A 13,581-nucleotide genomic window follows, 5' to 3' on the forward strand; every position below is an offset into this window, starting at 1 on the left:
AGCACCAGGTCTTTGAGAGCCTTCTCTGGAGACAGTCCGCTTTGGCTCCACGGCCCTCCCATCCACCTTATGTGACCTTGTATTCACAGCTGTGTCCACCTCCTCCATGGTGGCATAAGTGAGAGACCCAAAGCCTCTGGAGCCCTGGCGTTTAGATCTCTCTCATCACCACACAGCCTCCCCGTTGCTCAGAACGGCTCCTCAGACTCTCATCAGTTGTTTCAAAGCTCAGACCCTCCAGGAAGAGCTTCGGGGGCTTTCGGGCTCTTTGAGAGGATCTGAGTTAGATGTGACGACTGCTGGAGTGGCGACTAACCATGCTTACTCTGCGGCATCCACCGACAGAAAGGAGTGATCTAACGAATGTATCTGCCCTTACTGTCTTACTTTTCTATCTTACTCTTACTTCTTCCAAGAACCTTGTGAGGAAGACACAAATATTACCTATGTTTTAGAAATGAGAAAATCGATTCTGGTAAAGTTGGTTGCCCCAATTCACAACTAATTTCAGTGTTGACAGAGGGAGAGTCATGACACCACCTAATGATGACATATTAAGTTTATGACATGGTGCTTCATATTAAATTTATTTTGAGTCATTAACAACTATAGAAAAAAACAGTAAAGAGAAAGTAAATACCCATCTGTGAATCATAGAATAATGCCGTAGAGGAGGAATAATTTCTCTGCTTTCTTTGGGTCTCTGGCTAAAATTAAGCTGATGGAAGACACTGGAGAAAAGCATACAAATTTTAATTGCATGTATTTTTACGTGGAAGTCTTCACAAGAAAAATGAAGACCCAAAGAGGTAGAATAGAATGCTTATATACTGAATTGGATAAAGCGTAGTAAACTGTGAAAATGTGACTAGGCAGAAGGGTTTGGGCTGCAGAAGTTAAAGGAGTGGAGAAGTGACTGGGAAGATAAAGCTTATTAACATTTGTACAGATTTATCTTGGCCTGGACTTCATGTCCTTGGTGATAAGACTGTCCCTTTCCTTCTGGTATAGGCAGGACCTCTTCACATGGGAGTTTCATCTCCTTTTCAGAAAAAGAAGGAAGATCAGAATGTCCTTCAATGTTTTTCAAGTGCCTTAACTCAAAATAGGCAATATGCCAGAGCAGCATATTTTAGGTGGTGTGTTCAGAGCTCCTTTGATGCAAATTACCAAATTAAGCAACTATATCACTGACTATAATTTGAAGATGAGAGTGGAGAAATGGGTGGTGTTGGTGCAAGTGATCTTAAACATCAACCACTATAATAGTATTTAGAGACCATTTAAAATTGATAAGTCAAAAAATAGCAATACAAACATATTAGAAACCTGAAGGTAAATACATACTAGAAGAAACAGCTGGAAGAATTATCACTGATTTAAAGATATTACTGATCTTTAACACAATTCGTTAAGAGAGCGGGACATAAGGCTTTTGCAGAAGAAACAGAACAACCTTCAGTTATGCCTGGTGTTAATGATAGTACCATTTGGAGGGTGCCTCTGAATCGTTTAACAACAGCTACTAGATATGTTAGAGAACATAACATTTTTGCTGTCTAAACACTGGTAAATTCTTGGTTATATTACACAAGCGCTGCCAAGACGCACATATCTATATACTATGGATAAATTTTTAAGCAATTTATCATTTGCTGTTTGAAATTGTTGGAGAGGAAAAACTTTACTTTTTTAGGTTTAGTACTTGGAGGCCTGCAAATTAAACTGACAACAGACAGATTAGCAAGAGAGGAAAAAAAAGAATTATGTACACATGCATAGGAATTCACAAAGAAATGTGACTCAAAGATGTGGTTAGAATTCAGAGTTTATATGCCATCTTAATTGGACTTGGGGAGAAGCAGATGGACACTTATGGGAGAACAAATGATTTTTAGGAAAAATGAGATAGATGATAGTTTTATGACAGTATCTGCTTAGGTATGTTCTTATCCAGGTGTTGATGTATGCTAACTTCTCATGTTTAGTGATAAAAGTCTCCCCTTGTGAAATTCCTCGGTGGGCGATTCATAACAGTTGAATTCTCTTTGGAGGCTTTGCTTTTAGGAAATAAGAGGAGCTGAGAAAAAGCCTCTTCCTGTAGCCATTGATTTTCAAATATCTTCAACTCAAAGTAATCCTTATGCCACTGTGGCATATTCTGGACTCCTTCAAAATTAATGATAAAAAAAATAACGTATGTTTAAGTTCCCTGTATATGCATAATAAATTCTAGGAAGATATACAAGAAACTAATAATAGTGGTTACTTCTAAAGAGGAGGGATCTGAGCCTATAGGGAAAGGGAGTGGGATGGAGATTTTTCATTCTTTAAACACATACACACACACACACACACACACACATATATATACACACACACACACACACACACACACAGATATATACACACATATATTCACACATATATACACACATATGTAAAACCTCCTTTATTCACAGACTTCATTTTGTGAATTCGCCTAGTTACTAAAATTTATTTGTAATCCCCAAATCAATAATCAAGTCAGTACAGCCCTTTTGCAGTCATTTGCAGACATGTGTGGAGTGGCAAAAAGTTTGAGTCTTCCTACACATGCGTTCCTAGCAGAGGCTGACCAAGATGATGCTCTGCCTTCTTGTTTCAGCTCTCATATTGTAAACCGCAGGAGCTGATTAGCTACCTTAATATTATAAAATTTTAACTTCTTGTTTTATTAAAGCAATCTCACTAAATCCTTCTCTTAGTGAAGCAAAAAGGAGAAAGAAACAAGATCATTTCAAAGTATGGGCCTGGGAAGGGTAGGAAAGAGGCAGGAGAGGAGAGAAAGTTTTGAATAATGGCTTCTGTTAGATTTTAACAGTTTTAAAACAGCTCCTAAAAAATATTAGATGTCCATTACTGTGAACAAACTATTAGGACATATTTTTACTTCTAAAACTTATAATGTGTTGGTCATTCATCTGTATTCATTCTTCCCTCATTCATTCTTTCAACAATAGCGACTACTTTGAGGCAAGCACTGTGCTATGTTCTAGGTACGATGTGGTAAACAAGAGTCATGATTTCTGCCCTCACTGAGCTTCCAATCTAATGAAGGCAAGAGATGTTATACAAATAAGCATATAAATACATATATAGTTACAATTTAACGTACGCTTATAAAAGAAAAACACCAGATTCAATGAGAAAGTCAAAGTGTAGAAACTTAATTTAGATGAGAGGGTGAGTCATGGAAGGCTCTCCAAGGAAATGCCATTTTGAATTACAACCAGAAGGTTGAATAGAAGTTACTAGAAGAAGAGTTAGGAGTCGGGGAGTTTTCTGGGCAGAGAGAATAGCATTTCCCAAGGCCCTAAAGGAAGAAGTGCTTAAGAAACTGAAGGAAGGCTGGTATGGCCAGAGCCTAGCAAATGTGAAGAACTGACTCCAGATGAGATAGAAAAGCCAGGATATGCAAAACTTAGTAGTCAATGTTTAGGAAATGGTATTTTATCTCAGATGTAGTGGGAGTTATTCAGTGGTTACAATTGGGAAAGATATTACGGAATTTATATTTTTAAATGATCACTCTGGCTATTGGTTGGAAAATTAAGTGAAGGTTGGGGGGTACATCTGCAAAGATACATTTGATTCATCTTAATTAATTATGTCCTATAAGGGTTGCTTTTATTTTTGTTTTTAAAGATAGACATGTTCTGATTAACATAGCTCCCTAGTAACTTAGAGTACACATATTTGAAACATCAAGATTCTCATTTAGAGAAGAGTAGGAGTAATTTTATTCAAAGGAATAATAATTCTCTTCATTTTTTTTACATGTATTTAATGGCATTGTCAAGTAGACTTCTCATTCTGGAATGCTTAAATTCTCTGTTTCTTTACCTTTATTTACTTAAAAGTTTTGTCAACTTTTACTCTATGATGATTCCCAGATTTGCTCTTTATTTGTTTAAAAAAATTTTTTTCACAGCTGCTAAATTTGTCCAGGGTTTTATCACCTCACATATACACTTATTATAATAACTTCTAGTTAATATCCTTTTTATTGTCTTCAAACATCCTGTATACAGGTTCCAGAATAAGTTTTTTCTTAAATTTCTTTCTTGTTTCAAAGTTTTTATTTTAAAAAGTTTTGTTTCCATAAGTTTGAAATTACTTATTGCTAATATTCCCCTTATGTTGGACAATAAAGATTTTTGTTAATTATTTCATTGCCCTACTTATTTAGTTCATGGTTTCTTTACCTGGGATCCACAGATGCCTAGAGGACCCCTGGATAGAATTCAGAGAATTTGTGAATTTGTGTGGGGGCATCTTTATTTTCCCTAACCTCTAAATGAAAGATAGTATTTCCTTTAATTCTGAATGTAGTCCGTAAACCACAATATTAGCAATACTTGTAACTTTATCAACAAAAGAAAATTCAGATATTTTCATATCATATTATAGTTTTTACAGAGGAGAAACTCATGTTTTTGTTCCATTTACAGTGCTTGAAAAATTGTGGACAAAATAAAAACTAAAAAATAATCAACTAAATACTTTTTAACTATAATGTTTTTCTACATTTTTGATGATATATATTATGACCATGTATATATATATATATTTTTTTTTAAGTTTATTGAGGTAACATTGGTTAATACAATTATATAATTTTCAGGTGTACATTATAATTTGACATCTGTATATTCTATTGTGTGTTTACCACCCAAAGTCCAGTTTCCTTCAGCTGCCATATATTTGATCCTTTTTACCCACTTCACCCTCCTCCTACCCCCTTATATTTGACTCCCTTTATGCCAAATTCTTTTTCTTTAAAATGTACTTTAAAAAGAGGGATACAGAGATAGTGAAATTAGTTTGAATTCAGTTAAAGGTATACTAATAACACCAACCCACACATTTTTTCCTGTGATAGACATGAACTTATGAAACTTAGAGTTCTTGTTGCCTTTTCCGAACCTGTCTACTAATCCAGAGCAGTGATGAGGAAGATCAATCTGAATTAGATGAAAATGAGTAAAGGAATATTAACTACTAAATATTAAAAGAAATTTAGTTTGGTTATTTTTTCAGGTTGACTTAATTATTTACCCCAAAAAAGTCCTGGCCAAATTGTTAAAGACTAGGTAAGATTAATCGAATTAGTTTATTAATTGTTGATCACTAAAACAATTCTTCCAAAGTGTTTGAAAATACAATGTCTCTTAAGCATTTGTCTACTTTAATATCATTCATTTAAAATATTTTATTGAATCCTTTTATGTGCAAAGATACACTGTGAGCCACATTAATAGCTTAGTTTCTTCCACTGAAGTTGCCATAGCTCATCGCCAGCATACCACAATTTACATTCTCATGATTATAACAATAACCTAAGAATAAGAAAAGAATGGTATGTAATAATGGTACAAGGTTGAAAAGACAGGTATTTATTAAACATTTATATGCCGTCAAGTTACAAAAGGACATCAGGGGACTTAAAAAGACGTAGAGTGTAAAATAAGACAATGATAAACATAACAGATTGTCTTAGGTTGACCAACTCTCATACAGTTATATCTACAGTAAATTATTAATTTTTACTTAGTAAACTTTGTTCCAAGATCTGCAAAGTTAAAAGTAGAAGAGTCAAACTATATATTCTGTTAGTACAGTAAATATACATTGATCATGACACATTTATGTCTACTGGATACAGCAGGTAAAATTAAGTGAAGAGAAAGTGTTTCATCTTTCTTAACCTGTTATAAAATGAAGAGATCCTCTAGATTTCTGGGTAAGATGGGTAACTGGCAATCCCACAGTGATTTCCACTATTTCTTGCCATCCGAATATATCCTTTGTCACCAAAGTTCAGGCCCCAGCTTTAGAGAAAAAAATAACACAAAATTACAAATGATTACAATCAAATCACATTATCAACTTTCTATCTCTTAGATTGTTTTTCTCCTAAAGTGACTCTATATGAAGAGCTGTAAAACAACATAATATAATAATTTCCCCAGAGCTTTTAGGCAATTTTCAAAGGATACTTTGGAAGGTTTTAGTGCTATACTTGATGAATAGACTTAATACTTAAGGAAAACAATATAAAGTCCATCCCACATCTTTAATCCTCTTTGTAAATATGCCTTATGCAGAAAAAGAGTATTATTATTGTTCCAAGGCTCCATCTCTAAATAGGATCATAGGTGGTGATTTCCTATCAAACTTAAATTCCTCTAGAGAATGTCAATTAAGAAATATTTTTGAGCGACTACTATGGAAAAGGCATAGGACAAGGAATTCTAAAGTAAGCAACAAAAAGTGCAGCTCTCAAACAGCTTTTTGACCCAGCAGTGGAGCTGAGATGAGACTTTCTCATAGTTAAAGCTGTCAAATGGAATGTGCTACCTGGGGGGAGGTGAGCTCCCTGGCACTGGAAGCATTCAATCAGACTTGTCATAACTTGTCAGAGATGTTGCAGAGAGAATTCATGGGTCAGATAAAGGTTAAGGAGATCAGTGGTTCTCTTACCTTTTTATTTCATGGACTTTGAGAATTTTTTTTAAATGTGCAGATTGACATAATTACCAATTTTTAAATTAGCAACAAAAAACGATGTACTCCTTAACATCACCATAATGTTGTAGAAGAAAGGACATTTCAAGAGCAAAAACAACACTTAAGAGGATATAATCTCTAATTTAAGGATATTCCTTCGAGTCAAATAAATTTAGATTTATGAAAGATTCGCCTAAATATTTTTTTCCCACTTTGCCACAGACTAGTGAAAAAAAAAAAAAAAACAGACAAAATTCTTGTGGGAGAAATGATTTCCAAAGTTCTTTATGATTCTGAGATTTTGTAATTATAGCAGGGACAGATATGAGGTAAAATTAGCTTGATTGGATCAGGAGGGGTCTAGGGCACATCCACAGTATCCACCTGGGTGACTTATTGTGTGGTGTTGCCATTTAGTGAGATGGGAAATTCTGGGGGAGGACAATATGGTGGAGAGGGTGCTGAATTCCTTGTACATGCTGAGTTTGAAGAAACTGAGATTCATGGCGGTAGACATGTCTAGATTAGTAAGTCTGAAATTCAGGGCAGAGGTCAGAGCTAGAGCTAGAGAACTGAAAGCCATTAGCAAGTAGGTTATAGCTAAAATCACAATGGAAGGATGGATGTACCTCAGAGAAATGTAGGATAAGAACAGTAATAGGTAAAGGATGGAGCCCTGGAGGGAAGACCAGCATTTGGGGGGCTAAGCAGAGGAATAGGCATTCATAAAGGAGACCGAGAAGGAATGATCAGAAGATTGTAGAAGATAAATCATGAAAACAAACGGCTGAAGGCAAAATAGGAAATGAAGAAATCGGGGTACCAAGTAATTTAAAATGTCACTGTATAAAAAGCTATAAATGTTATCGTGAATATCATGATTATCATCATCATAATCACATAAGCATTTGTCGGGGTTCCCTCTGATTCCTGATTTTAACTAAATATCCATTACAATACAAATATATCACCTGTTTTTCACAAGCCAGTAGTCTTTCCCATCAAGGTTACCATAGCCAACCACTAAGACACCATGATTCACTTTCAGAGTACAGGACTGGTCATAGTAGACACCTGAGAACACGATATGGGTGGAGAAAGAGTGAGTGGCACGTGACAACATTTGAAAACGCTGTTACCTTTATTAGACTGTTTCGCATATATGGCCAGATTAATTAAACTTTTAGGAACATATACTCCTATGTTTAAACTCAAGTTCATAATGCTTTGCCATCAGTACTGCATTTGTCAGTTTTCTTGCCAAGTCTGGCATCCATCCCAGTCATGGTTCCCTCAGAATCTTCTTTGACAAACTGCCACCTTTTCTTAATTATTTTTAACTTATATATAGTCAGTTTTGATATTTCTCTGTATATATTCCTAAATTGTTTGTTCTGTACATTTTTATCCTTTACTAGATTAAATGATCTTTAAGGTGAGGTTTCAAAAAAGATTATGGCCATCTACGTGGTCTTCTACGATGCGGCATCATTGGTGGGTGGCCTTGTTGTGCATGCCTGTGTGACACCTACAGTGCCCAGTGGCTGCAGAGGTTAGGGGCACGGGCTCTAGAATCAAGTGGCATGATTTCTCACCCCAGCTGACCACTTTCAGGTGGTGTGGCTTTGGGCAAGTTCACCTACCTAAGACTTAGTTTTTACATCTGTAAAATAGGGTTGTTATGAGGATTAAATGAGATAATGCATGGAAGAATTTATTATAGTACTTGGCGTGTAGTGTTAGTAAACTTTAGGAAGTATTACTTTACTAATTAGAACTGGCTATAAAATGGATATATGAAATGGAGGGTTCTGTTTAACCTAATCAAAACATTAGGGAAGGATAATATTCTTTCTTATAGTGCAAGGGCAGCATATAACGAGGATAATATATCTGAGTTTTTACCACTTCTGTAGAGGAAGAAAGAAGGATGGCTCGCATCTATAGCAACAGACACCGGTCCTTTATTGGCCACAGCTTCTTTCAAGGCCTCTTCACTGCCAAAAGGAAGTTCAGTGTACTTTGAACATGTGGCAGCTCGAAATTTTGAGTCATACTGGCACTTTCCATCCTGCAAAAAAAAAGTGTATAAATGTATAAATCAGATAAAGAAGCATACTTCAATTTTCTTTATAAATCACCAATATCTTCATTCTGAATTTCAAATATGTATTTTTCCCTCATCTAGCTTTTTCAAGTGTCTAAGCTTCCTTCCTCTTTTTGAAAAAAAATCACATCTTCCAAACCCTAACATTTCCATGTTTCATTAGTAATAGAGAAAATACAGAACTATTCTATTGTTTTAAATTGTAAGCATCTTCATACATGCAAAAGTTGTGGGATAATGTCCCTCAGACTCTGGGGTGGATCGTGGGGGTATACTACATAAAGATCATAAACTCTAGACTAGAGCTTTAATACCTTTTTGATGATCTAATGTCTACAAGATGATCTGCAGTTTAAATGATGGTTTATAAAGACCAGATAATATGGAAACATTTAGAATATATTTCAAGTGGGAAAGGAGACGTTACCAACTATGCTTTTAAACAACTATGCTTTTAAAATGCTTAGTGGGAAAAAGAATTTGAAAGAAATAAACCAAAATAAGAGTGGTAAGGTTAGGAGGGTTTTGAGTGATTTTTAAAAATCCTTTTCTAAATATTCTGTAATATAGATACTTTACTATCATTCAGTAAAATATATAATGAACTTGCAAGGAGAGGATGAGAGCATTATTTAGCTTTTCGGTAGATAGAAGAATGATGTGGTTGATGATCTGAGAATAAGGCTGAGCACGGGAGGCTGGCTGCAGGTCCACAACGTTTAAATACTGGGCGGATACAGAGAAAGAATTTTATGGAAGGCTTGCTGAAAATCCATTTTTAAGCATGAATTCTACCTGCTTGTTTAAAACCAATATGCCACTGATAAATTAAGAAGGTTACTGCGTAAGAAAGCGAACTCCAGAGAATTTACGAGTTCTTCATTAGGATTCTCGCACACATGACACTGTTTCTCAAGCGATTGGCTTGGTGGTGAGTTTAGTACAGTCAGTCAAGGGTAGCATCAGTTCACGGAGTAGCACAAAACGTTTGCTTGTGACACACCTTGGCTTTGTAGGGATAGGAAGCTTCTGAATCGATGCCGTTGTTGTCGATGATATATTGGAAAGCTCTTGTCATGAATCCACCATTGCAGCCTTTATTGCTGTATTTTTCAGTTGAGCAATCCACCAGATTCTGTGCACTCAGAGACACCAGCTTCCCTGTTTTCAGCTTCAGCTGTGCTTCCAGGGCCCCTACAGCACTGAAAGCCCAGCAAGCACCACAGGAACCCTAAAGCCGAGAAAGAGTCACAAAGGCGATCACAGAAACTCAGTAGGAACAACACAAACTAGGCAACACCCAACATGTCAGCCCTGCTGGGAACAGCACCCCCTACTACCATTTCCTCTTCTAGACAATGGAACTGAAGACTAAATACTTGATTGTTCTCTGTCCAGCCTCGATAAAGATTTGCAAGGGCTGAGCTCAGCATGATTTCCATATTCAAATATATTAAGAAACTTCTTACTAAGCATGTACGAAATCCCAGCTATCTTCACCCATAAGGAAGGGAGATAGATGCCTACAGTAAAATGATTGTGAGAGGAGCTGGGATGATTCACTTGACCTAAAATACTCTTCTTCCTGCCAAATGATGCCTGAAACATAAGGTTAAATTTGCTTTTAGCTTCAGAATTTTTTGACCAAAAGATATTTTACAAACAGAAAAACACAAAGCTGCTTTTAGCTAAAAAGGTGCAGAGGGCCCCGAGCCCTATCAGAACTGCTCTCTCTCCTCCTCTCACCCCACCTTGCTTTCTACCCAAAGGAAGCAAATTCAATTTGCTTTTGGTTAAAGCAAAATTACCCATCACCCATTAAAATGCAAGCATCCAGGGAAAGAAGTTTATTAAATTATTTATAGTCGGCACCTAGATATGTAGTTTATTGGGTCTTCTGAAACTTATATTTAAGAGAAGCTCCAGTAATAAGCCCAAAACTAGTTGAAAGAAAAGTATCTAGGTGGAAGGAGATTAGAAGTATCGTTCACTTCGTACTGTTTATGTTCTTCATCGGTCACAAGCTAGGGCAGCAGCTCGGCATATGCTGATTCTTCTCCCTCACCCTCCTGGCCTCTAAGGCGGTCCATGTGTGTTACCCTTAGTTACCCCTAACTAATTTAGGATTTTTGTAGTTTTTTTTTTTTTAATAGGCAAACTAAAGAAATACAAAAACATAGGAACAAATTTATAAAGCCCGTATTTCTTATTTTAATGCAAGCCTAGCCATGAATTAACTTGACTGGTACAATTTATAGGCCACTCTGAGTTCTAATTCGTTCCTTGCCTTCAAACCCGAATTTCATTAGTGAGATGGAGGGAGAAACTTCCTGATCAATATTCTCTCACATATAATAACTGTTTCTCAAGCACTTGGCTTGGTGGAGGGTCCAGTGCAGTGGACGGATAGCAGGCACATGGAAAGTTAGCTCAGTTCACAGTTTTTGTCTAATGTGGTTCTAACCATTGGTTTCTAAGCATTGTGGGGAGTACAAATCAAGTGTGATGTGTGCTCCTTGCCCTCAGAGAGCTTACAATTCGGTTGGGAAGACAAAGATAACAAAAATAATTAGAAAGTAACATAAGGGAGATTCACTGCCAAATTAGGTAGCTAGACTAAGTAAGGAAGAGAGAGCTCTGCCTGGGGTGGAGGCTGGGATGAGACACTCACCTGGTATTTCACCTCAGTAACACACCCCTTGTCTCTCCAGTCCAGAGAATCAGGCAATTTCTGATTAGGGTTTGACTTGTAAGTGACATTTCTCTGCCATTCACTGGGAACTGTCAGGGAACCCATCAAAGACATCACTTCTTCACTGGTCTACAAGGCATACAAGGCAAATACATATTTATGTTCCTTCTTTCAGTTTTATCTTACTTTTCAATATCCTTATTGAATTAACAACAGTGAAAAACCAGTGGTAGTTATGACCAACATAGGTACTGCTAACCATCTGGTAGCTGAATTATCTTTGCATTAGCATTCCAATTAGGCATTGGGAAGAAGAAAAAGAAAATGGTAAAAACTAGAGGGTATTGGTTCAAAGCAAGGCAGAATTTTATAAAAGGGCTTTATAAAAAGTGGACTGAACTGATTTTCCTTGTGAAAAAGAGTTACAAAGGAGATGCCTGCATTTAATTAGGAATTTAATCTACCTACGATGTTCCCTTCTAAGGGGTACTGTGATTCTTAATTTTGGCCACAGTGGTAAAGGTTGGTAGGGTAGGATAGAATCTAAAAACTAATGGGAGATTATTTGTGATGTTAAATACCCACGCTCCCCCATTGCCAATTTAGACTTACATAAGTATGGTAGCTCTTAAAGATTGTGAGTAGTCTTTAGACAATGGTTTCTAGAATTAATAAATAAAAGCGATAGTAGTCTGTGAGTTTAAAATGTTCCTCTAAAGAAGGGATTTGTTAAGGAAAATAGTCACAGTAGGACTAAAGGAATCTACAAATGCTTGCTTTTAAATTCTACATTTTTCTAACTTTATACACATAGAGACAGTTCTCCTTTCTTGTTTACCTTCAAAAGGCCTTTGGAGAGAAAGAAGTCATGCTTTCCTACAGGCAAAAGCAGGGTTGTTTGTCATTTACCTACCATGTCTCCCAGGTGGTTCATGCCGAGGTCATATGAGTGCATTCCCATTGAATGCTCCAGGTTGTGAAGCATCACAAACTTTAGGTTTTTTTCCCAGATGAGACGCCGTGCCATTTCTTCAATCTAAAATATAAGGAAAAAGAACATAGTCATACTGAATCCTGCTTAATAAGAGTTCAATAATGAAAATAGACCAAATGTGGATCTCTCCGGTAGCATGCAAATAAATGAATATATTTTATATAACTGGTAAGATTTCATATTAATCTTAATTCTTGCTCTTAATTGCTTTGATGGTGATTAATATTATTTTATGATATACATAATGAACTTCCTTAGTGTGCTAAAAAGTGTTTTTTAAAAACTGCCATTTGCTGAAGTATACCATTTGTAGGTGATAAACTCACTTAATCTTTACAGGCCTTTTTAAAAGGTCTTCTTTTGCCATCAGTCTTGAAAAATTGTTTAGCTGATTGTAAATTTCTAGCTATTTCTCTTCGGTTATTTAAAGATATTTCTCCATCGTCTTCTGGTATCTATTATTGCAGATGTCAGTCTAATTGTACCTCTGTTTCTTTTTAAAGACATATATTCAACGTCATGATCAGACTGTTACAATTAGCAATCAATGGCATGGGTGCAAAAAAATCGACATTAAAACCCTTTGTCGGAATGCTTTACACTTTGCACAGAATGGAAACTAAAATAACCTGTTATACAATTAGTCATAAGTACAGTCCTCGAGTCCTTTGCCCATGTACACACAAGTATTGTTTAAAACGTGTCTTCTTTGTAGCAGCCAGGCCCTGCCACCACTGTGCTTGGCTGAGTTCACGAATCTTTTGTAAACTGTAGCTTCCCTGTCACTTCTCTGGCTCTCCTCTCCTGCTAAGCTTTGTTTCCTGCCCTAGCTACTGCTGCCACCACAGCCACCTTGGTTCCGAGGTTTGGCAAAGCACTGGCCTCCACCACCATAGGAGCCAGAGCTTCTGCCTCCAAGGTTTCCTCCTTCCATGGGTCCAAAATTTGAAGATTGGTTGTAATCACCAAAATCACTGTAGCTTCTGCCACCTCCAAAATTACCTCCATCATTACTAACTCCATTATAGCCACCCCCGCTGCCACCATGTCCTCCACCACCATGGCTGCCACCAAAGCCACCTCGACCACTGAAGTTTCCTCCACAACCAAAGCTGTCACTCCCACCAAAACCACCTCCACGACCACCACCGAAGAACCACTTGGACCACTGGCTGGGTGAAGCACTGACCATCTCTCACTCAGGGCTTTCCTTCTTTCACAGTCGTGGCCGTTCAC

At 36.8% G+C, this 13,581-nt stretch overlaps 1 protein-coding gene across 4 annotated transcripts in view; it reads right to left on the bottom strand.

Annotated features, from left to right (window-relative positions):
- Positions 1-5,239: 5,239 nt before the first annotated feature.
- The window catches only part of CTSS (cathepsin S), a 23,576-nt gene continuing 15,234 nt past the window's right edge, over positions 5,240-13,581 (bottom strand). For 2 of the 4 annotated variants that reach the window (XM_023521817.1, XM_011377626.2), the window contains 6 exons: positions 12,265-12,387; positions 11,331-11,480; positions 9,663-9,890; positions 8,458-8,623; positions 7,524-7,626; positions 5,418-5,873 (listed from right to left, as the gene is read on the bottom strand). In XM_023521817.1, the coding sequence (XP_023377585.1) occupies positions 5,774-5,873; positions 7,524-7,626; positions 8,458-8,623; positions 9,663-9,890; positions 11,331-11,480; positions 12,265-12,387 (870 nt within the window). In that variant the 3' untranslated portion in view covers positions 5,418-5,773. Of the gene's footprint in view, positions 5,382-5,417; positions 5,874-7,523; positions 7,627-8,457; positions 8,624-9,662; positions 9,891-11,330; positions 11,481-12,264; positions 12,388-13,534 lie in introns of those variants that run through there. The other 2 variants (XM_023521818.1, XM_023521819.1) reach the window with 2 other exon arrangements.

This window comes from Pteropus vampyrus, unplaced genomic scaffold (genome assembly GCF_000151845.1).
Source record: "Pteropus vampyrus isolate Shadow unplaced genomic scaffold, Pvam_2.0 Scaffold319, whole genome shotgun sequence".
Lineage (NCBI taxonomy): Eukaryota > Metazoa > Chordata > Mammalia > Chiroptera > Pteropodidae > Pteropus > Pteropus vampyrus.